General features: G+C 37.7%; 1 protein-coding gene across 1 annotated transcript in view; it reads right to left on the bottom strand.

The window, feature by feature from the left end:
* RYR2 (ryanodine receptor 2) overlaps positions 1–22,933 on the bottom strand; it is an 805,653-nt gene that overhangs the window by 417,970 nt on the left and 364,750 nt on the right. The window contains exons 24-26 of the mRNA XM_045294222.1: positions 15,347–15,451; positions 12,805–12,908; positions 600–683 (exon numbers count right to left, since the gene is read on the bottom strand). Coding sequence (XP_045150157.1) covers positions 600–683; positions 12,805–12,908; positions 15,347–15,451 — 293 coding nt within the window. The remainder of the gene's footprint in view (positions 1–599; positions 684–12,804; positions 12,909–15,346; positions 15,452–22,933) is intronic.

Here is a 22,933-nt window from a genome sequence, read left to right as displayed (position 1 = left end):
TCCCCCCGGAACTGTCAGTCCCGTTGTTTTCTCCTCCACATTGTTCATCCAGCCTGTCCTATCCAGACAGGCCTGCTAAAGCTCTTTTTTATACACATATGAGTGATTTGTTTCTCTAGTCAACCAGTACCAACACAATTATTAAAAAACTACACACACAGGATGCTAAACACCACGGTAGAACTTATATGTCTGTTTTTTTCATCTTAAAATATGAGTAATAATACCCACTTCATAAGTATTCCTTAAAAATATTTTCTTTGTAAAAACAATATTAGTATACAATTTTGTATTTTTAGTGAGGGGAATCCACTAAATGAGTTAAGAATATGGATACACATGTATCCATCCAGACATATACATACACACAGGAAAAATAATGCACTCTTTATAACATACACCCCAATATATTGTGTTTTCTCCCCTTTAGGCAATGTGGCAGACATTGCTGTCTTGCCATAGACTTGATGTCACACATAGTTTAATTCCATAAGTGTACATTTTTATTATGAATATTATAGCTTAAGTGTCAGAAAAGCATCAAGGTTTCTGTTGAGTGGAACTTCTGCCCAAGAAACTTTGATTAGACTTCAACTTACTTCTTTGGTAACTTCATTTTTTTCACCTTTTCATCAGCATGTTCATCTGATATGCCCACATGGCATCCCAATGCTAACAAAGTCCTGGAAAATAAAGTCAGCAATAAGCTACATTAATTTCTTCCATATTTTGGAATAACCCAATTTTATAGTAGATGGGAATAAAATGTAACAAAAGATCCCACTTTGAAAGCAGAGAAGTCTGTTATCAAGGCAAAAGGGAAATGTGTTTATTGTGACTTTCAGTAAGATGTAACACAATGAAAAAGACAATGGCATGAAAAAGGAATATATTGAATAGCCATTCACATATTCTTTCTAGACACCCAATTTCATGCCTCAAAGACACCAGTTGCTACCCATTTCTTTTATATCCTTCTACGGAAAATTTATACATATGCTAAAGCATGGGTATGTACATGTACATGCACACATTTTTGTTTGTTTTGTCTTTTAAACAAATGGGTATATACAATAGGCATTAATCTGTAATTTGCTATTTTTATTTTACAATATGAGTTTCATGTCTTTTCATAACTACCTGATCTTTGTTTAAAATAGCATTCCATTATATTTTAATGAATCTCCTGTCCTAGAATTTATGACTATTGGCAATGTTTGGGTTTTATAACAATTCTGTAATTAATAATACACACTTTTATCTTGCATTTGAATGAGAAACCTGTGTTTATTGATAGTCTTAAAATTATATTTCACTGAAGTATAGATTGCATTAGTATCATTAGAAGTGAATTTGAGTAGTGTGTTAATTAATATATGTAAGAGATTTTTATTATTCTTTTCTTCTCTAGACTCTCAGTTCACATCATTTAATCTTTGCCCTCTAATCTATTAGATTTTGAGTATATATGGCAGCACTTTTGGAGTTTTTCAATTATTGTTTGAGATATGAGATATACATTTTTTTCTCAATTAGTAGCCTTTTTATTTTTTATGGTGTTTTTCCTTTGTAGAGTTTATTTCTATTTTTCACATAACAATGTCTTATTATTTTCTTTGTTGGTTCTCTATTTTATGTGATACTTAAAAAGCAATTATCTGCATTTCATATCGATTTAAAAAATAATTTATTTTTCTATTGGTATTTTCATGGTTTTATTTGACACATTAAATCTTTGATGTATTTGTATGTCCTTTTATTCTGATGTAAGACTTGAGGCAGAGGGCCGAACAGTTGTCCCAAAAAGATATACTGAATAATATACATTTTATCACTGACTTATATCTTACTCTATTAACCATACCCTTATGTCTCTTATTCTATTGGCACAGGATAAAACACTCACTCTCATGGGACTAAAATCGTGTTGTTCTATATATGCCGGGAAAACTATGAAGGATGAGCCCTAAATGTAAACATAAGAATATTTCTTGGAAAAATTAACGAGAAGTCATTAAGGGAAGGAAGAAATGCAGTAGTTCTTAAATGAATAAGCAAACAAACCAACAAACAGTTCTTGGCAATTGACACCTTGATGTATTATGCAAAAATAAGTCTTTTCTAGACTAAATAATCCATAAAAATATTCCAAACCATATGAAACATTGATATTTAATCAGAGTAAGATATAACAGAATTGTTAAGCTCCAGTGATGACTTCCACTGGGTATTTGGAATGTATATAAATTCCATCTATACTTCTCTATTAAAGTAAAAAAAAAAAGGATACAATATACATTTCCTTCACTATCAAACAGACAACATCTGGTTTAAGGAGGCAGGGTTGTTAGAAACAAACATTCAACTAGCTACTAAGCAAAAGGTTAGAGGAATGAGTCCACATAGAGAATCCTAACAAGAAATTTCTGGTATTAGTATACTTCCAAAAATTTATCCATTAAATACTTTATGGAGAAATTCTAGTCTGATACACGAGGAGTTGCTATGAGTCAATATTAACTGTGACAATCAGTTATTTACAAAAAAAAATCCCACCCACCCCCGCCATATTTTAAACTAGGGATTGTACTGCTGACTGCAAGATCATCATCCATTCAAACCCACCAGCTACTCCATAGGCAAAAGTAGGGGCTATCAGGTTCCTTTACAGTTTTGGAAACTCTAGGTACGGTTGCTATGATTTGGAATGGACTCTATGTAAATGAGGGTTTTAGAATGTACAACTAGAAGCTCTGGGACTCTACAAGTAAAGTAAAAAATAACCAGAACTATACAAGGATCGAAAATAATGTGCCCACTAAAATGCAATCGCCAGTGACAGATTAGAAAATTGACTTTGAGTTTAAAATTGAACAAATACAGCTAAAAGACTCTCTAAGGAAAAGGAACTCTTTTATCGTCGTGCTTCATTCATTCATCCGTTTGCTGAAAAAGCATGGTTGAATGCCATTATATGTCAGTTTAACAAGTGGTGTTAAACTGGGGAGTAGTGGTAACAAGTTAGCGCGCTAATGCAATCAGCAGTTCGAAACCACCAGTCTGTCCTCGGGAGAAAGACAGGGTTTTCTAGTCCCATACAGTTAGTCTCAGAAAGTCGCACGGGCAGTTCTACCCTGTCCGATAGAGTGACTATGAGTTGGCATCAGCTCGATGACAGTGCATTGAGTTCTATAAAGAATGATGTGAAGATAAAACACCTATGCCAAAAAAGTTACAGGTTATTGAAACCTATAGGCAGTAGGCAATTAAAATACAATGTATTGTTTACAGTTAGAAGATGTTGTAAATTGAATTGTGTTCCTTAAAAATGTGTGTTGTAAATCCTAACACCTACAAGGGAGTATCCTCCCCAAAATGGAAAAAACCTCTGCTAATGTGAGGGGGATAGTACATTTGGAGTTCGTTCCACTAGGTCAGACTTTTAAGTAAGTTTTCTATTTAGAGGTTTTGAAAAGATATTGTAACTGTGTGCGACAAAAAAGGCCTGATATGTTACAGCAGACTGGTTTTGCCACCATGACAATACACCCGCTCATGCAGCCATCTCAGTACACCAATTTTTGGCAAAAAAAAAAACAACCAAAACAGCATGCCTCTCTTGTCCCATACACCTTATTCACCTGACCTCACTCCATGTGATGTCTTTTTGTTTTCATGAATTAAGAGGGACATGAAAGGACAGCGATTAAAGGATGTAGAAAACGTGAAAAACAAAACGAGGGAGGTGTTGTCAGATGTCCAAACAAACAGAGGAGTTTGAAAAAGGTTTGCAAGAATGGAATAGCAGATTTAACAAATGTATTAAGTATAATGGAGAGTACTTTGAAGGTCATAAGGTTGTTCTGTAAAAATAACTTAAGTACATAGTATTGAAAAAAAACAACAACCTGTTTATTGGGTAGCCCCTGTTAGAACTGTGGTAATAATACCATTTGAGAACAATCCCATTCTTTGCTATATTATTGAGGCAGTATTGGTGTACAGTGTGAATTAAATAAATCTCTTTTGAGCAGATTGAGAAAGCAATCAAACAAGAGAGCACAGATGTGGAAAACAGATACCTGGTTATGTGAGATCTCTTAAGAACCTGGAGCTGAAAATAATCATAATCTTCTACCAGAGACAACAGTGGGAGAAAGCCCCGTGCTAGAGCCAGTGCTCTGAATTCAGACTGATAGCTTCCTGCACTAAGAAAATTACATTTCTACTTGTTAAAGCCTGTGGTGTTTCTGTTATAGCATGCTTAATAACGTGAAAATATCAAGGAGGGATGCCAAACCTGAATCTGAAAGGATTCAGGGCTAAAAGTATTATGATTTATCTTACACCAAGGTATTTAAACCTTTCAATCCATGCTCATCAAGAAATCTTATAAGTATACTATAACTTCCCAAGCTGATCTGTAAACAAAGAAGGGCCACCATGTGTATTCTGGCATGTTAATATATATTATTATCAGGGGAAATTAACACCTCACATTATGCTTCCTAAATATGGCTCATTTGAATCCTCAATGAATGATAAAGCCATGCAAGGTGCTGATATCCAAAGTAAGCCTAAACCACCAGTCACTAAGTTAACACTATCCCCATGGTTATCTGAGAGAGAATGAATTATCCTTTTGTAAATTATACCATGACTTTAACTAACAAATTTAGTTTCATAATCCTCTCCTCTGGACATACTGCTTATAGATAAGTGTGAATTAAACTCACAGAGAAAATGGAGCATAATTAATCACTCCTACATAAAAAAATATTTGAGTGACCACTATTTATAAAGCAGTTTGTAGTGTACATTTCTGTTTCATAGGCTTGTAGCTTATGGGAGAAAAAGAGAACAATGAATAATTAAAATAAAACTAAAATACATATTCACTGTCATCAAGTCAATTACAACTCATGGTGACCCTACAAAATGGGTAGAAATCCCGTTAGTTTCTTAGACTAAAACTGTTCACGGGAGTAGAAGCCTCCTCTTCCCCCAAAGGAAGAGCTATTGTTTCAAACTGCTAACCAAGAGGTGAGCAGCCCAACACTAAACCACTATGCCATCCGGATTCCTAAATAATATTAAGTGAGATTGAAAGTAGGAAAGTCATACTTTCTAATTTTGAGATTTTTTTTTAACAGAATCAATATCATATAAGTGAAGATACACAAGTATGTGGGGTGAAAGGATCAGAAGGTAAATGTTTCAGATTGACAAACAACATGTACAACATCCTGAAAACATTAAATAGTATCCAAGCCCCAGAATGCTGAAAAGCAACATTGGTTAAAGAAATCTCCACTACAACTCCAAAAAGCACTTACTATAAGCAACTGATCTGGAGAGACTTAATGATTTCTTTGAATAAACAAACCCTTTACTGCTTTATCATCCTTACCAGCCTCTCTCAGTCTTTATAATTATAATAGTTATATGATGATTGTCTCCTCAGCCCTGAAGACTGTAACACTTTACCTGAGTGAACTTGATGGTGGTTTCCAACTGTTGATTCTACAGTTAGCAGCCCAAAGCATAACCACTATACCATCAGGGCTCCTTATGATATAGAAAAGTCTTTCCCCAAATGGGTGATATGATCTCCTGGGCTAGTGAATTTTAGAGTTTTAGAGGCTGCATAAAGTTTATCCTGGTTTGTGGATGGTAGTACAAAAGTTTTTAATTGCCTTGGGGCACTGGGTAAATTTTTTTTTTCTGTAAAGGGGCAAGGTGGGTCAAATGAGTCTGGGAATCTATGGCATAGAACATGCTTAACAAATACATGCTTACTAACTGAGGAACTCAAGTACTAATCTAAGGGAGTGACATTTACATTGATAGACCAGGGGAATGAAGCAATTATATATTCTAAGGTCAATTATAAATTCTAAGGTACTCCCCACCCACTGCCAATGGCTTGCCTTCATCTCATAGCAACCCTGTAGGAAAGAGTAGAACTGCTCCCAAGGTAAATCTTTTTTATTTTTTTTATTTTAATTGGTTGAATTGGTTGGGGCCTGAGTTTTCTCTTTCTGCCCCAGCGTTACCTCCAATATGTGGGCCCAATCAATAACCTCTCCAACTTCGGCAGAAAGACATGACAGGATTTATTAAAAGATAGAACCAGATCCTCCCTGGGGCATGGACAACAGGAAAGGGAGATGTCGGACAGTGTAAGACAGGCCACAATGATAATAATAATTTATAAAGGATCAAGGGTTCATGAGGGATGGGTATGGGGAGGGAGGGGCAAAAATGAGGAGCGGATATCAAGGGCTCAAACAGAAAGCAAATATTTTTCAAAAACGCGATGGGACCTGAGCTGGCTTTGTCACCTGAGACAAAATTCCAGGACGCCTGCAGCTTCACTTGGGTTGTCCCCGCGGTGACCCCAAGGTAAATCTTTATGGAAGCAAACATCTTTCTCTTATGGAGTGTCGGGTGGATTTGAACCATGAACCTTGCAACTAACAGTCCCCATAATGCCTTGAGGTAGGCACAGTATTATTTTTATAATTCTGATTTTAATTTTTCTTGTTTTGGGCAAATTTATAAAATTGTGAAAACATCACCATAGTTTCCATCCACCCCAAAGTTCTTGCATATCATTTTGTAGTCCACTCCCACTTTTATCCCCAAATCACTGGCCTGCTTTATATACAGATTAACCCTTACAGAATAATGTAACATGAAGTCTTGTGTGTCAGGATTTTTCCATCGGGGTGATATAAATGGTTTGAGTTCAACTACTAACCTGAAGGTTGGCAATGTGAACTCATACAGAGGCACCACAAAGTAAAGCCAGTCAATCTGCGTCTCTAAAGTTTATAGCAGAGAAACTTCTGTAGAAGAACTCGGTTCTGCTGTTTAATACATGGGTTGTAATGAGTCAGAATCAATTGGATGGCAATAGGTTTGGATTTTTGGTTGTAGCATATACGAAGTTGTTTCTTTGTATTTCAAAATAATTCTATAGATAAACCGCAAGAACCTAGCTGTAAACCTAACTCTTGAGTGTTGTTGGGTCTCTTAAGACTAAAGTTTTGCTCATTGTTATGCAGTTGTGACATAAATCAAAGGCACACTCCCCCTGTTGATCCCAAATTTTGTTCTTTTGTACTAGCTAGAACAGAAAGTGAATGTTGTTGTTTTTAAGCCAGAGGGAAACACTCATAGGGCTGAAATGAGAAAAAGAAAAAAACTAGAAAGTCAGAGTGAGTCCTAGAGACTCCGAAGAGAAGTGTACGGGAGTGAATTAGTTTAATATGGCTCTTTACAAGTCTTGTAACTCAGACCAAACTACTGGGTAACCCACTGCCCCCGAGTTGATGTCAACTCATGGAGACCAGATAGGACGAAGGAAAACTGTGGGGTTACTCAAACTTTCCAGGTGTCTTCTCCCACAGAGCGGCTGGTGGTTTCAAACTGCTGACTTGAGGAAGAGGTAAGATGGTAAGGCTTGACGAGGTTGTCTCAGGGATGGGGAAAACGGATGGGCCAGGGAGAAGCAGAGCACGGAAACAGCTTGTACTGCTGGTCAGAGATAAAGGGGAGTCTGTCAGCAGACACTGCTGTTCTGTCAGTTTAAGAAACTTGGATTTCCTTGGCTTATGAATTGAATCCTCGCTACCAGGAAGTGCAGGATAACCCTCCTAGTGTAAACACTAGGCTGGGATTCGGTGGGACTATAGATAGGTGCTTGTAATACTAAGAGAGGGGATTGGTCTGTTTTCATTACCACCTCCCTGCCTCTACAGAGGGGTGAGTCATCTTTGATGAACCATCTTTGAAGCATCACTCTGGAGGAAAGAAACCCGGAGGACCTTTGAAGAGCACATCCAAGATCTGTCTGAAGTGGCAGAGGCTGCTGAGAACAGATGCATCACAGATGGTGGCACAGAGACTCAAATAAGTAGCACCAGACTATGGGACGCTTCTCCTTATCTGACCCAAGACTATGGGACAGCTGAACGGGCGGGCTGTCTTCCTGGCCCATGGGGGCAAAGATCAAGGAACTATGTGGCAGAGAGGCTAAAAAGCAGAGAGAGACTTTGCTGCTGGCTGAGGAGACCAATGACTGTATCCCTACTGTTTGCAGATCCTGACTTATGGTGACCTACTTACTTTCTTAATAAAATTAACTTATTGCCATTGATTCAAACTTCCCTAATAAACTTCCTGATTTTGGAGTATTGTCTGTGAGTTCTATGTGGCCACTGCAGTGAATTGGCAAACCCAGCAGAGATGGTGGGGGGTGATATGGGAGGAATGGTTGGTGTCAGACTAGGTAAACAAGGATTAACCATGGAGACTTGTCTGACCCCTGCTGGATGGCAACATAGAGGACAGAGGAGGGCAGGTATGGCCCTCCATTTCCATTTATTACAATAAGTTTAATAGGAAAATAAGCTGTCCTTTGGTATACACATATTATGGAATACTATCCATTGCTATAAACAATGATGAAACAACCAAACACCTCACTACACGGTCAGACCTGGAGACCATTATGCTGAACAAAGTTACTCAATCACAGAAATATAGACGTTGCATGAGCTCATTGCCATAAGGAGAAATACCATGACAAAGACAGGCAATGGACTTTTAGGTCATGCATTTATTCAACCCAGTACCACAGGCAATGAATGGAGTGGTAAGACTTATAACATTTGTAACCCATTTATCAGTCCCTTATTTGTACATCATAAAGATCCCTTGTCCAGGGGAAGCTTCACTTCAGTTGTAGACAACTTCTCATTGTAGGGGAGCGATAGAGGACCAAATGGGGCATGCCACAATGGCAATGCCCTACAGTCACCTTTCCTGGGTGGAGACCTCTACATTGCTGTTCAGTGCACTTCAATAGAGATTTATGATGATGTGGTGTATGGAGGTGGTGTCTGTCTTAAAAATGAATCTCATGTCTGTTGATGAATAGAGGTTTGGAAAGGGCAGCTAATTGCTCTTGGAGAAAATGTTTGACATTACTGTTATGGACCCCCAACACGGAGACTTCACCTTGTACTATAAGGGTGATCGTGCATGTTTAACAGAATTTCTTTTCTACCCTTTGTGACATAGGCCACATACTATATCCCGCTATAGATCTTGTTCTCAAGGTGCACAAAATACTAAAGTGAAACAGGAAGATATATAAACCTTAAATATATGAATGGATTTTTGGAGGGTCTTACTCAATATTGATATGGGTGCTATAGCAAAGTGTAGTGAAGAAATCAGATGCTACCCTGCTATCAGAAAGAATATCTGAGATCTTAAAGCTTCTCTTAAAACAAGCATCCATCTAATGAGATGTCAGCCAAGTTTACATAGATGAAGCATATAACCCTGTGTGAGCCAAGAATTATAAATCTAAGATAAGATTAGGGAAATGCATTAGAGCTTAAATTCTGAGTGCCTTTAAAAAAAAGAAAGTTTTACTAACAGATCATTCACATATCTTACAAATCAGTTATTCTTCTTATTATTTTAAATAGGACAGTATTAATTGAGCTGAAAGGTGAGTTAAATGCCATTAAAATAGTTCCAACTCATAGCAACCCTTGATACAACAGACAGAAACTCAGCCTGGTCCTACCCTCTCCTAAGTACATACAAAACCCTGACACTGCCAGCCACCCAGAGTCACAGTACTGCATCCCTGTACATAAAATTCTCATATATGAGTGTCACTTCTGGTCTGTTCTTTGTACTTTTGGCACCCAGTAATCAGAAAGGACATCCCTATTTAGGGTGTTTCCCTACAGCTGTGGAAGTGATTTGCACTTGAATACTACCCTAACAGTGGCATTTCAAACCTACCCTAGGAAGTAAGGTCTGGGGGTCTATATCAAAATATCAGCTACTGAAAACCCTATGGATCACAATTCAAATCTGTCCAAAGAGGGGCCACCAAAAATTTAAGTCAACCGCATGACAATGGGACTGTTTGCTTTGTTGCTGTTGTTGCTGTTGTTATTTAGTTACAATGATGAAACAAACACAAAAACAAAGAGTTGCCTTCAACACAATTCCAATTCATCACAACCCTATTGTCAGAGTAGAGCTGTATTCCATAGAGTTTTCAAGATTGGGACCTTTCAGAAGCAGCCTTCTGGCCTTTTTTGGCCTCGGGGTAGGTTTAAAACTCTAGTTTTTCAGTTTGTAGTTAGATATTTAGCTGGCTGAACACCCCTCACCCACCCACCACCAAAGGACTTTATAAAGCTGCCAAATTTATTTTATACCTAATTCGTTTGTTTCCATAATTTTAATAAAAACATCTTTTAACATAAATCCTATAACCTAAAATACTGTTTCCATTTTGTGTTGTGAATCACTGGTAAATAAACATCAATGAAAAATAAATCCTTATTCTTAACAAGACAAAGACAAAAAAAATAGTAAAGGTGTTATGGAAAAATAAACTTTACAAAAATTAAGGTACTGCTGTATATGACTTAAATAACTAGAAACTTAAATTAAAGATCAATTTTGAATTAAAATAAGATTTTCATTTCTGCATTCCCAAAGAAACTATTCAGTCTTTTTGTGAAAGTTTTACTGCTTGAAAATAAACAATCAACAACAGAAAACAACAAATGGCAGGACTTCTACCTGGATGCAGATTTGCTGCAGGCCTGTGAAGAATGTTTGTGCAGCTAGCCCCAGAGAAGGCAACTGACACGATGCTTTGCTAAATAATTTTCCAACTGTAGCCACCTTGGGATATATTAAATAAGCCCATTGAAAATGTTTAAGCTCGTAGTCTAAAAACGCTTGACAACTTGTAAGGCTCCCTCTAGGCACCGCTGGGTAAGTCAACAAGGTCAACATTTCAAACCAGCCTGTGGCTTCAAGGGAGAAAGATGAGGTTGCCTGCTCCTGTAAAGTTTTACAGCCTCTGAAACTCACAAGGGCAGTTCTGCTCTGTCCTGCAACTCAATGACCATGAGTGGTGTGCAATCTGCCTTTTGCGGAAAAAAAAAGTGATGCTCTTCTTTAATTCAGCTATAAACTAAAAGAGGTTTACCAAAAGTGTGTAGAAAACAGGATCTGAAAGACAATCAAATTTTGTTTTGAACTTTTTGAAATCAGCTGATATTTCTAGCAAAACTTTCCTATGCTATAATGGATGGGATGGACATTTGTGAGGAATTAGATCCTGATCCCACTGCTTTATGCCTTGACATTCTATAGCAGGATGACATCCTATATATTAGAATCTCCCAAAGGGTGCTCCATAGATTTTGATGGGAATTACTGAGAAAAAGAAGTGGGTCATGAGACCACTTCCCAACCTGCTTAGCCTATGTAACGTTGTAAATAACACAGCTTGCCAAAGGAATTCACCCTTCGGATATGATATGTCACAGGATATTAGAACATACCTCATCTATTACCTATTCTTAACCCTCTGCCTGATAATCTGTCTATTTTTAGCCCTTTTCCACCTGGGAAAGTATCCCACCACAGCAAGTGAACATGTCCATCATGACCAGACCTGACCCACCTAACATACACAGTAAGGATAATCACAACCTGAAAGTCACTCCAAAACAAGAAAACTTTGGTCAAGAACCCAAAAGTCACTTGGTAAAATGCTCCCAGATGAACACAGAAGACATTGGAAAGCTAGAGGTCCAATAAGCCATATCTTATAAAAAATCATAACCCCACACTAATGCATCTTCATGATTATGCCTGTGAATGCTGTTATATATTTATAATCTCCTCAATTTAATTCCTGGTACACATACATAAAACTGCAATCCCCTTTTTGAGGGAGCTTGCCATAGCAATTTTAATTCCAGCTTTCTCTTTGTTTGACCAAAGTAAAGCTTTGTTCTTTGACTTTTATCTAGTCTCTGTCTTCGTCTCTCAGCTGTCTGGGGAGACGTGGGGTGGTAAACACTACACCAACCAAAAAAATCTTACCAGTTTATAGCCAAATGTATTATGAAATAGGTCTCAAGTTCTTAGTGAGTCAGTACCTGCTCTGTGGTACCTTTTCTATCCTTGATGAGCTAGAGTGTTGCTTTACTAAACAAACATGTTCTCATATCAGATATGAAACATAATATCTTAGTGAAACACTAACTGATGTTCTACTAGAAAAAAATTTTAAATTTCAATGGAATAACTAGAAGCAGTTTAAAACAGACATCACACCATCCATGTATGACATACCGTGCTACAAACTGCAGGGGAGACAGTATGATCTTTGAAAGGATTTATGCCTGAAGGCACTTACAAGAGAAGGATGAAACATGGCAAAAGTTACAAACCAAAAACCATCCAAATTCACTACCAGTTGATTCTGATACACAAACTCACTCCCCCAAGAGGGTTCCTGCCATCCACTGAATCTATTCAAATTCATAGAGATCCTATAGGTCAGAATAAAATTGCCCCATGAGTTTCTGAGACTGTAAATCTTTACAGTAGTAGAAAACTTCGTCTTTCTCCAGGGGAGCAGCTGGTGGGCTTGAACTGCTGACTATGCAATTAGCAGCTCAACTCAACTCAACACCAGGGATCCTTTAAAGCGAATGAAAAATTTGAAAAACTCACTGTCATCATCAATTCCAACTCATAGCAACTCTATAGGCCAGGGTCCATCTACCCCATGTGGGTTCTTGACAGTGTCACTGTTGATAGGAGTAGAAAGCCCAGTCTGGTGGTTTCAAACTGCTCACTTGTTGTTATCAGCCCAATGCATAATTACTAAACCACTATACCACCAAGGCTCTCTTTCAGGCTTAGGAGAGGGGTGAAAATAAAAGGTAAACTCACTTCAGGGTCTCCAGTGACATCTGTAAATTATAATTGCGTTCCTGCTCAGGAAGCTTGGAGAATTCCACCAGACATGGATGTTGTCTTTTGTTATCATCTCTAACCTAGAAATAGGACCAAAAGTCAGCATGTAATTGTCTCTAGAGTCACACAAAAACAAAAGTGACCAAACTAAACAAAAGCAATAGGAAGTGGAGGTGGAGAAAAGCAAGAGGAAATATCAGATTATCGACCCAGAGAAGCCCTTGCAGTTTCCCAGATACAGAAAATAAAAAGGCTTAGTCAAAAAGTAATACTATAAAATCATATACACCTTTGTTAAACAAAAATGTCCAAGTGTAAAGCTATTTTTCTATGCATATTGAACTATACCTTTCAAAGGTAGTGTTTCCCTGAAGAATTCTTCCATTTTATACTCCCTCAAAACAGCCCTTTTGGCATCTTCAGAGGATTTTAATTGTGAGATTATGTCCCTTTTCAATGTTTTTGGAGTTTAGGGAACAAAAAGAAGTCATAATTGGGCAAGATCAGGGCTGGAGGTGGATGGGGTAAGATTTTCAAATGAAATTCTCTTAGGATAGCCCTTACTACCCTTCAAGAATTAGCGTATACACTTTAATGGAAAAACATTCTTCAAGGCAATTTTCCTGGATTTTTTTCCCACTAATACAATGTTCAATTTTCTTAAAACTTCTCCATAATTAGCCCTTGTAATGGGCATGTGTCCTTCAATAAGAATCTACCAAAATTACCCCTTTGGACGCCAAACCTCAGCAGTCACTGTAAACTCTGAATCGATCTCACTGTCTTGGATTAAACCAGCCTAGAAATTCCCTTATGAAACTACTGTTTTGATTAGACCTATTTTTTCAAGGCACCCTAGTGTGGCTAAGACAAGTATGTTACTGACAGAGCTTATCTGCAACCATAAACTGATTGCAGAAATATGTTTAAATATGATTTGTTTAGAATAAGTCAGTGCATGTATGAACAGTGCAAGTTACACTACTTTTGAACTTCACCTCCTTTTGGAAATGAGTGGTAAAAATTGGTTCTCAGCCTGTGCACATATACTTCACTGAAATGCATCTCTAAAGAAGGCCTAGTGATCTGCTTTGAAAAATTATCCATTGAAATCCCAAATTGCATAGTGTTATTTTGAAATGCCGGTGACCTGCTTACTTGGTGGATTATTCATTGGGTTGACAAGGTCAGCAGTTCAAAATTACAAGCCTCTCCAGAGAAGAAAGATGAGGCTTTCTATTCCTATAAGGAGTCCTAGTGCCTGAGGGTGTTACATGTTGGCTTGCTAACAGCAGGGTCAGAAGTTCAATACTACCAGCCTCTTCATAGGAAAATGATTAGGTTTCCTACTCCAAAAAGAGTCGCAGTATCAGAAACCCACGGGACCTCACAAACTCTGTGCTTTCAGCTCACTATGAGATGCACTCTGCTAAGGACAGTAAGTTTGAAAGGATTCTTTTTTGTTGTTGGCTTTGTTTGTTGGCTTGTTTGTTTGTTAGCACTCTTATAAAGATTGTCAGTCTCAGAAACCCGTAGAGGCCATATTACCCTGCCTTACTGTCCTACAGAGTGAATATGAGTCTGAATGAACTTGTTGGCAGTGAGTTTTTTGTATTCAGGAATTCCTAAGGTTGCTATGCGTTAGAGAAGACTGGACAGCAACGCTTGTTATTTTCTTGGTCTGTTCTCCAAATTAGATTGCAGAATAAAAAACAAAACAAAACAGGAATTGTTATCTCTTGTTCTTGTATATATTCGAAGAACCAAGAACATACACAGCAAATGGCAGGCACACAATACAAATGTTTGGTAACTTGAATTGAACTCTATATCAGAAGGTTATGGGAGTGACTTAGTTTTACTTTGTAATAATTTTTTTATGTTAGGGCTAAACTAATTTGAAGATAAATTAACAACATAACGGACTGATGTCATTTATTTGAGATGACTGTGGCTGTACATTTCAGAGGCTGTGAGCTACCTCTTGCTTTCATAAGTGCTCTATGACCTTTATTGAATATATTAGTATAAAACATACATTTCACATTAAATCTTAGGTGTGTTTAAGCAATATGACTAATTGTAGCTATAGTTAATGAGAAAGATATTTCATTTCCTTCCAGTATCCATTATATTTTATTTGTTTTCTCCTCTTAGAAACTTAAACACATGGGCATCACTGAGAGGTGGTCCATGGAGGGCAGCCACACTTTCAATATTAATGAGATTTTTAAAAGACTTTCAAATCAATACCCTTTGCCTGTATACATTAACTTTGATTTTAAAAAGCCTTTCAGACCAAAGATTGATATTTTTTCAATTGTTCAGGTAAACCTTTAATGAACCCACCAATAAGTCATCCCTTACAGTAAATAAAACTTACATTAAAACTAATGTGTAGGGGAAAACAAAATCAATCAAATGATTCATGCAAGCACACAGCAAAATTAATGTGAAAAGGTATGTTTTCAGTAAGACACACTACAAGACTCAGAAAATAAAATTCAAAATTATATACCGGGCCATACTGCCAGCCAAGTTCAATTTTATTCATAACCCAAAGCTCATGGATATTCTCTGCAAGTTTTTCTCTTATCTTTTCCAGGTGAGGAGGCAACACAATCTATAATCAAAATAAAAGTCACATTAGAAAAAATACCAAAACATGCAGTTCTAGTTGTCTACTTTATGAATTGAATTAAATAAAACGTACTCATAAATCATAAAAATGTAATAGTATAACTAGATTTGATACTATTTTATTATATTCTTTAGATATTAAATACTGAGACTTGTGTTTGGTTTATTTATTTTTACAGCTTAGGTTTTCAAAAAAAATTATGGAAAAGTTAGAAAGAAGGTAAATAAAGTGCTGATAGCAATGTCTAAATGATGCTTCATTGGCCTCAGGATACTACCAAAATGTGCATTATTTATAAGAGAAATCACCTTAAAGCTCTTACACTGACTTAGCAAACATCTGTAGGAAATATGGTGCCCCAAGTATAATCAACTGGCTCATGGAAGTTGAAAAGATCTGACTCTATTTTTTTTATGCCAGAAGTTTCCTACTTTTTAAAAATCACTTTATTGGGGGCTCTTACAATTCTTATTACAACCCATATATCAATTGTATCAGGCATACTTGTACATATGCTGCCATCATTCTTTTCTAGACAGTTACTTTCTATTGAACCTTTGGTATCAGCTCCCCTCCCCCCCCATGACCCCTTGATTGATTATACATCATTATTATTTTCATGTCTCACACCGACCACTTTCTCCCTTCCCCAATGGTTCCCGTTGTTCTTTCCCCTGGAGGGGTGTGTGTGGTTTTGTGTCGATCATTGTGACCAGTTCCCCCTTCTTCCCTCCCACCCCCTCCTTTACCCTTCCCATCTGGTATCTCTCTTCCCATTCCTGCTCCAGGGTGGCGTGTTCCGTGAGCTCTTATCTCTATCTACAGCTGTGTACATGCTCAGTGAGAGGCATCACTGTGGTCATGGTGGTGGGGGTGAGGAAGCCTCAAGGAACCAGAGTAATATTGTGTGTTTCATTGGTGCTTTACTGATCCCTTCCCTGTGACCCTTCTGTGGGGAGTGTCCCATTGTCGACAGATGGGTTTTGGGTCTCTGCTCTGATCCCATATGCTTTTATTTGTTTGACTGCTAAGGATCTTCTAATACCTGTTATCTAGTCCCGGTGACTCCTCATGCTCACCCAGGCTGTGTGCTTCTTCCATGTGGGCTTTTTCTTTCTCTTCTGGATAGCTATTTGTTTCACTGCCAGCCTTTAAGACCCCAGACACTATATCTTTTAGTAGTGGGGCACCATCTGCCTTCTTCACCACATTTGCTTATGCACCCATTTGGTCTTCAGTGATTGTGTTGGGAGGGTGAGCATCTCAGACGGCCAATTTGTTTGAACAACGTGTTCTTGTATAAGTAGAAGCCCGAAGTCCATCCACTATCTCAATGTATTGCATATAAATATATGTACATAGACCAATACCTCTATTTTTATGGATTAATGTAATTACATATGGACACCCCTATGTTATCCCTCTATCCATAGCTTTGTTTCCTACATTATTCCACAATTGCATTTTACCTTCCTTCTGCCCCACCCTCAAGCTCACCATACTTCTGCCTCACAGTACTTTCAGCTAGACTGCTGTTGCACCAGCGCCCCCAGGACCTCTATATCCACCTCGTTATTGTTTTTAATTCCCTAGTTGTTCTCCTGTCTATGGTGCTGTTTGCCCATCCCACATTTCCCCCTTTTACTTCTCCCCCCAAGTCCCCCCAGGACCGTTGGTCTCATTGCTTTTTCCTCAATGGCATAGACCAAACAAATAGAAAACAAATGACTAACCAAAAAAGAGGGAAGGAGGGAAAAAAAACCCCAACAGAAACAACAAGACAAAACACAACAGCAAAAAAACAAAACAAAACAAAAAAAGCATGCTTCTAGGACTAACCTTTATGACTATCTCCCCATTGGTCCTGGGGGAATTCCAGGAACTGCCCCTCCTAGCCTGAAGTCTACTTTGGGGGCCCCTTAGGGGCTTTTTGGTTATGCTTTGCTCCTGTTACAGATCTGCTGTGTTTCCTTCTTGGTTTGCCCCACCATGGGTGCTTCAGAGCACACTTCCTCCCTGCTGTGTGTGATCTGACTGGAATTAATGAGATTTTCCTAACTGCTGTGTTACTTACAAACAAAAACAAAAAAACAGTTGCCTATGAATTAGCTTCAATTCATGGTGACTGTGTGTGTCAATGTAGAACAGTGTGCCTTAAGGTTTTCAATGGGTGATTTTTCAAAACTAGATCACCAACCCGTTTCCATAGCACCTCTATTTGGACTTGAATTCCTAACCTTCCAGTCAGAAAGAAGTCAAGCACATGAGCCATCAAAGGACTCTCTGTTACTTTTAACAGCCTATAAATATAAATCTCAAGGGAATTTTCTTTATATGTTCTCATTTAAAGAAGGAAGTTAAATACAAAATGGCTTCCACAAAGTGAGAGTTTATTTATTCACACCTTGATAATGCACAGGATCCCTGGTGGTGTATTGATTACATGTTAGGCGGCTAATCGCAAGATCAGCAGTTAGTAACCACCAGCCCATGGGAGAAAAATAAGGCTGCATACTCCTGTTAATTGTGTACATTCTCAGAAATGCTCAGGGGCATTTCCCCCCTTCCCTACAGTCACCATGGGTCAAAATTGACTCAATGGCAATGAGTTTGGCTTTAGTGATAATGCACTTGTGTATCACCCTGTACTGAGCAGAACACCTAAACAACAGAGTGGGCCAATGTGTATGATATCCACTGATGAAGTAGTGTTTCTATAGGAAATGGTTGTCGCTGCTGTTCCCCACTGAAACGCAGAGATTATCTCCAAATAACTGAATTTACTGCCATCAAGTCAATTTGAACTCACAGTGACCTAATAGGGTAGAACTGTCCCTTTGGGTTTCCAAGACTCAAACTCTTTATGGGAGTAGAAAGTCTTGTCTTCTTCATGCAGAGTGGCTGGTAGCTTGGAACTGTAGACCTTGTGTTTGGCAGTCTGTGGGAAACTGGGGAATGGGAAGAGAGTGTGTGTGGATAAATTCTTTATTCTCATATTTTAAGAAGCCTGGCAAGCCAGGATTCTGGGGTGAAAGGAGGCCTTCACACTTGTGAGCTAGATATGAGTCCCAATCACATACTTATAATTAATATTGTTCCCCATTATATCCTCCCACAATAGTGCTGACTTAAAGTTACCTTTTACAAACAAAGGCTGATTGCTATCTAGCCAGAAGTTTTAACTATAGGAGCAGACGTATGCTATTCTTCTCCCTGAGAAGGGGACAGTCACTACCTTTGCCTGCCCCCAGCACTGGTGGTTGGTTACTCCTCCAAGGAACTCAGGGACCATTGAGGTTAGGGTACATATGTGGTTACCTGTAATTAGGGGAGCTTTGCTTGCTGTTGTTGGAAATACAATCGCCTTCTGTGCAGACCCTGCTTCTGAAGTCATGGCCTATGTGAGCCCTTGCATGCTTTGTTGTGTCTGATGTATCTTTAATTTACCCTTAATTATACAACTGACTGCTTGGACCTATTCGGTTGTGGGGATGCATCCCACAGCAGTCCAATGAGTAACTACTACATACCATAGCTTACTTAGATCTCAGATAATCCTAACTATCTTACCCCTGCCTAAAATAATTGTGCACATCAATCATATCAATCTCCAAATTTTGTCTATCAATAAATTTAGCTACTATAATGATTTCCTGTAACATTTCAGAAACTGACAACATAAATTGAATGTTGTTTGTTAAGTATCTTACTTGTAACCACCCTAGGTACAATAGAATGAAACACTGCGTAATCCTCACAAGCATCTATTTGTTTGGGCCCATTGTGACAGCTATTGTGTCAACCCATCTACTGTAGGTTGTCTTCATTATAACTGCCTCTCCACTCTGCCGAGCATGACGCCCTTCTCAGGGACTGACCCTCCTTATAACATGCTCAAAGTATGTGAAATAAACTATAGCCATTCTCCCCTGTAAGGAACAGTCTATCTTTTGGCAACACATTATATATTCAATATTCTTCATCAATAACATAATTCAAAGGCCCGATTCAAACTTTCTTATTCATTGTCAAGCTTTCACGTGCATATGGGAGCAATACCATGACTTCAGTTAATAGCACTTTAGTGATTATAAATACATCTTTGCTTCTTAACACTTGAAAGAGATCTTTTACAGTAGATTTCTCAATGCAATTCATCCTTTGATTCCTTCATTGGTATTCTCTTGTCATTCGTAGTGAATCCAAGTACAATGAAATTCTTGAAAATCTTTAACTTGTCTTAGTTTATCATTATGTTCTTTATGGGCTCGGTAATGAGGGGGTTTGGTTTGTTTGTGTTTTTCTGTTGACAGCTTAAGGCTACATCAGTAAGTGCTCTTTCTAGTATATGAAGTGATGTCTCAACATCCTCACTTCTAAGGTGTATTTAGGCTGTATTTCTCCCAAGATAGATTTGTTTGTTCCTCTGAATGCCCATGGTACTTTAATATTCTTTGTCCGCAACATAATTTATATGCATCATTTATTCTTAGGTCTTCCTTATTCTTTAAGCCACAAGCTATACCCTTCTTCTATTTGGCTGCCTTTTAGTCTACATATATTTCCACATGAGAACAATTAAGGGTTATGGAATTCCCATTCTTTTCAATGGTAGTCATCACTTGTTATAATACACACCATTAATACAGCACAGCAAAACTGTACCAGTATTTCTGGAAGAGTCTCTGCTTTGAACTAAGATTCATCTGATAACAGCAATGACATCACTTTTTCTACATTCTCTTCCTAATCTAGTTTGCAAATCTGAAAGTTTCCTGTCAATATACATCTGCAGTCAATTTTGTATTCTCTTCAGAATAATTTACCTGGAGTGTGATATTAATGACTTTGTTCACTAAATTCAGTTGGATCACCTTTCTTCAGAATACTTCAGAATACTTACTATTACCCATGAAAAATACTGAACAGAAAATTTCAAAAGGCATTTCAAGGAAGCAAGATATAGTACTGTAATGAAATTTATAAATTTTTGGAATTGTAAAACAAAAAGAATAATATTTTCAGAATTTTTCAAAGGAGATGAATAAAATTGAAATTTTAAGTTGAAATAATATATTATTCTATTGGCAAAAATTAAATAATGCAGAAAGAATCAAAAGAAGAGAAAAGGAATAGAGAGAACAACTGTACCAAAGTGAATTGGTCAACATTCAATCATTTCAGGTGTGACATATGATCAAGGACCCATAGTACTGAAGAAAGATGACCAAGCTACATTGAAGACACTGGCAAAAAAAGGCTCAAAAAATGCATGAAATACTACAGGAGACGTTTGAAGGAATAGATACAACACTGGAATCCTCACTTGTTCCTGCCAAGAAATTTGGAAGATGGCTAACTGGTCTATTCACTGAAAGAGACACATAATTGTCCATTCAAAAGACAGATAATCTGACAGAATGCAGAAATTATTTAACAATATCATTAATTCACACAAAAAATGCTTTGCAGAGGAGAATTTTTTAAATTCTTGCATGAGTACATCAAGATATAACCTACAGTAATTAAAGTAAGACTTGCAAGAGGATGTTGAACAAGAAATATCATTGCTTATATCAGCTGGATTTGGATAGTAGAAAATTACCTATGTCTTATTGACTATGTAACAAAGGGCATTTGACTGTGTGAGTCAAAACAAACTATGACTGCCATTGTAAAGATATGGAATTCCAGAAAACAAATATTTTCATGCAAAAACTGTACTAAGATGCAGTCATTCACATAGAGGAAGGGAATACTACCTGGTTTAAAATCAGGAAAGACGTGTCTATGTTGTATCCTTTCCCCATATTTATCCAACATATATGCTAAGAAAATTATCTGAGAATCTATTCTTTATGAAAAGAATGTGGCATCAGGATTCCAGAAAGATTCATTAAAAACTGTCAGTATACAGATGACACCCCTTATTTGGTGAAAGCAAAGGGGACAAAAAAGAGCATTTACTGATTAGGATCAAGGACTTAGCCTCAACATAAAGAAGAAAAAATAAACCTTTATTACTCAATCAATAAGTAACATCATGATAAATTGAGAAAACATACAAGATTTCAATTTACTTGGGTCCACAGCCAATGCCATGAAACCACTAGACAAGGAATCAACGGAGATAATTGCATTTGGCAAATCTGTTAAAGACCACTTTCAAGTGTTAAGAAGAAAAGACATATGTGCTACTTACATAATCTGGTGTCAATATGAGAGGATTACGAGTGAAGGGGTGGAGTCTGTATGAGGCCTCTGTATGGGCATGGCCTTCTCCTGAGAATTTGGGGAAATCTTCTATTTCCTCCTTGGAGGCGGGAGACATTTCTCTCAGTTCACTCCCTTTGAGACACTCTACTGACAAGACTGACTTCCTGCGAAACATCCCTGAGGAGAAGCCACATGGACCTACTCTGATGCTGCCCTGGGTGCTGGAGAAGCCACGTGGAGACCCCTGCAAGTGCTGAGATGCTTACAATGCCACTCGATCCACAGGACTTGCCACCCATTGGCCTGTGATCTTCCTGCATTTGGCATCATTGCATGTGTTTCATGAGGCAGAAGAGGACTTTATAGGTTGGTATCAGACATATGGGCTAATATTGGATATATGGACTTGATCTGCACTGGGCAGGATGTTTCCTCAATATTCAACTGCTCTTGTATATAAAGCTCTTTCCTATACATATGAAAGTGTCCGTGAATTTGTTTCTCTAGTCTACTTGGACTAATACAACATATATTTGTTAAAGTTTTATGTACATATACTTCACATATCATAAAATTTAATTGTTAAATCATGTGAGGAAATTCATGCAATCAACACAAGAAATTCAGAACATCTTTTCATACTCATTGTTGTAAACTCCTCATTTCCCACCATCCTCACCTGCCATGCCCCTAAGCAATTATCAATCCAGTTACTATCTCTAGAGGTTTACCTTTTCTGGATTTTATATACAGAAAAACATGCAAAACACAAACAGGAATCAATCAAGCAAGCAAACAAACAAAAATCAACAATGGCTAGAGAAAAACAGAAAAACTTCAATAAAGAAAAATGCAGAAAAGATTAAAAACTGAAGCTATTTTAAAAGTGGGTCAGAAGGCATTGGGCCTCTACTCAAGTACTTCTCAATGCAAGAACACTTTGTTCAAATAACATGGCATTCTGTGATGCTCACCTCCCAACAAGATTGCTGAAGACAAAGTGGGTGCGTAGAAAATGTGGTGAAGAAAGCTTATGGTGCCTGGCTATCAAAAGATATAGCTTCTGGAGTCTTAAAGACTTTAAAATAAACAAGTAGCCATCTAGCTGAGAAGCAACAAAGTCCACACGGAAGAAGCACACCAGCCTGTGTGATCATGAGGTGTTGATGGGATCAAGTATCAGGCATGAAAGACCCAGAACAAAAACTCCTATCATTGTGAATGAGTGGGAGTGCAGAGTGGAGACCC

The sequence above is a fragment of the Echinops telfairi genome, unplaced genomic scaffold (genome assembly GCF_000313985.2).
Source record: "Echinops telfairi isolate 266 unplaced genomic scaffold, ASM31398v2 ScPeMD7_3509;HRSCAF=4178, whole genome shotgun sequence".
Lineage (NCBI taxonomy): Eukaryota > Metazoa > Chordata > Mammalia > Afrosoricida > Tenrecidae > Echinops > Echinops telfairi.
Note: the sequence above shows the minus strand (reverse complement) of the source record. Positions and strands in the feature narration are given on the sequence as shown.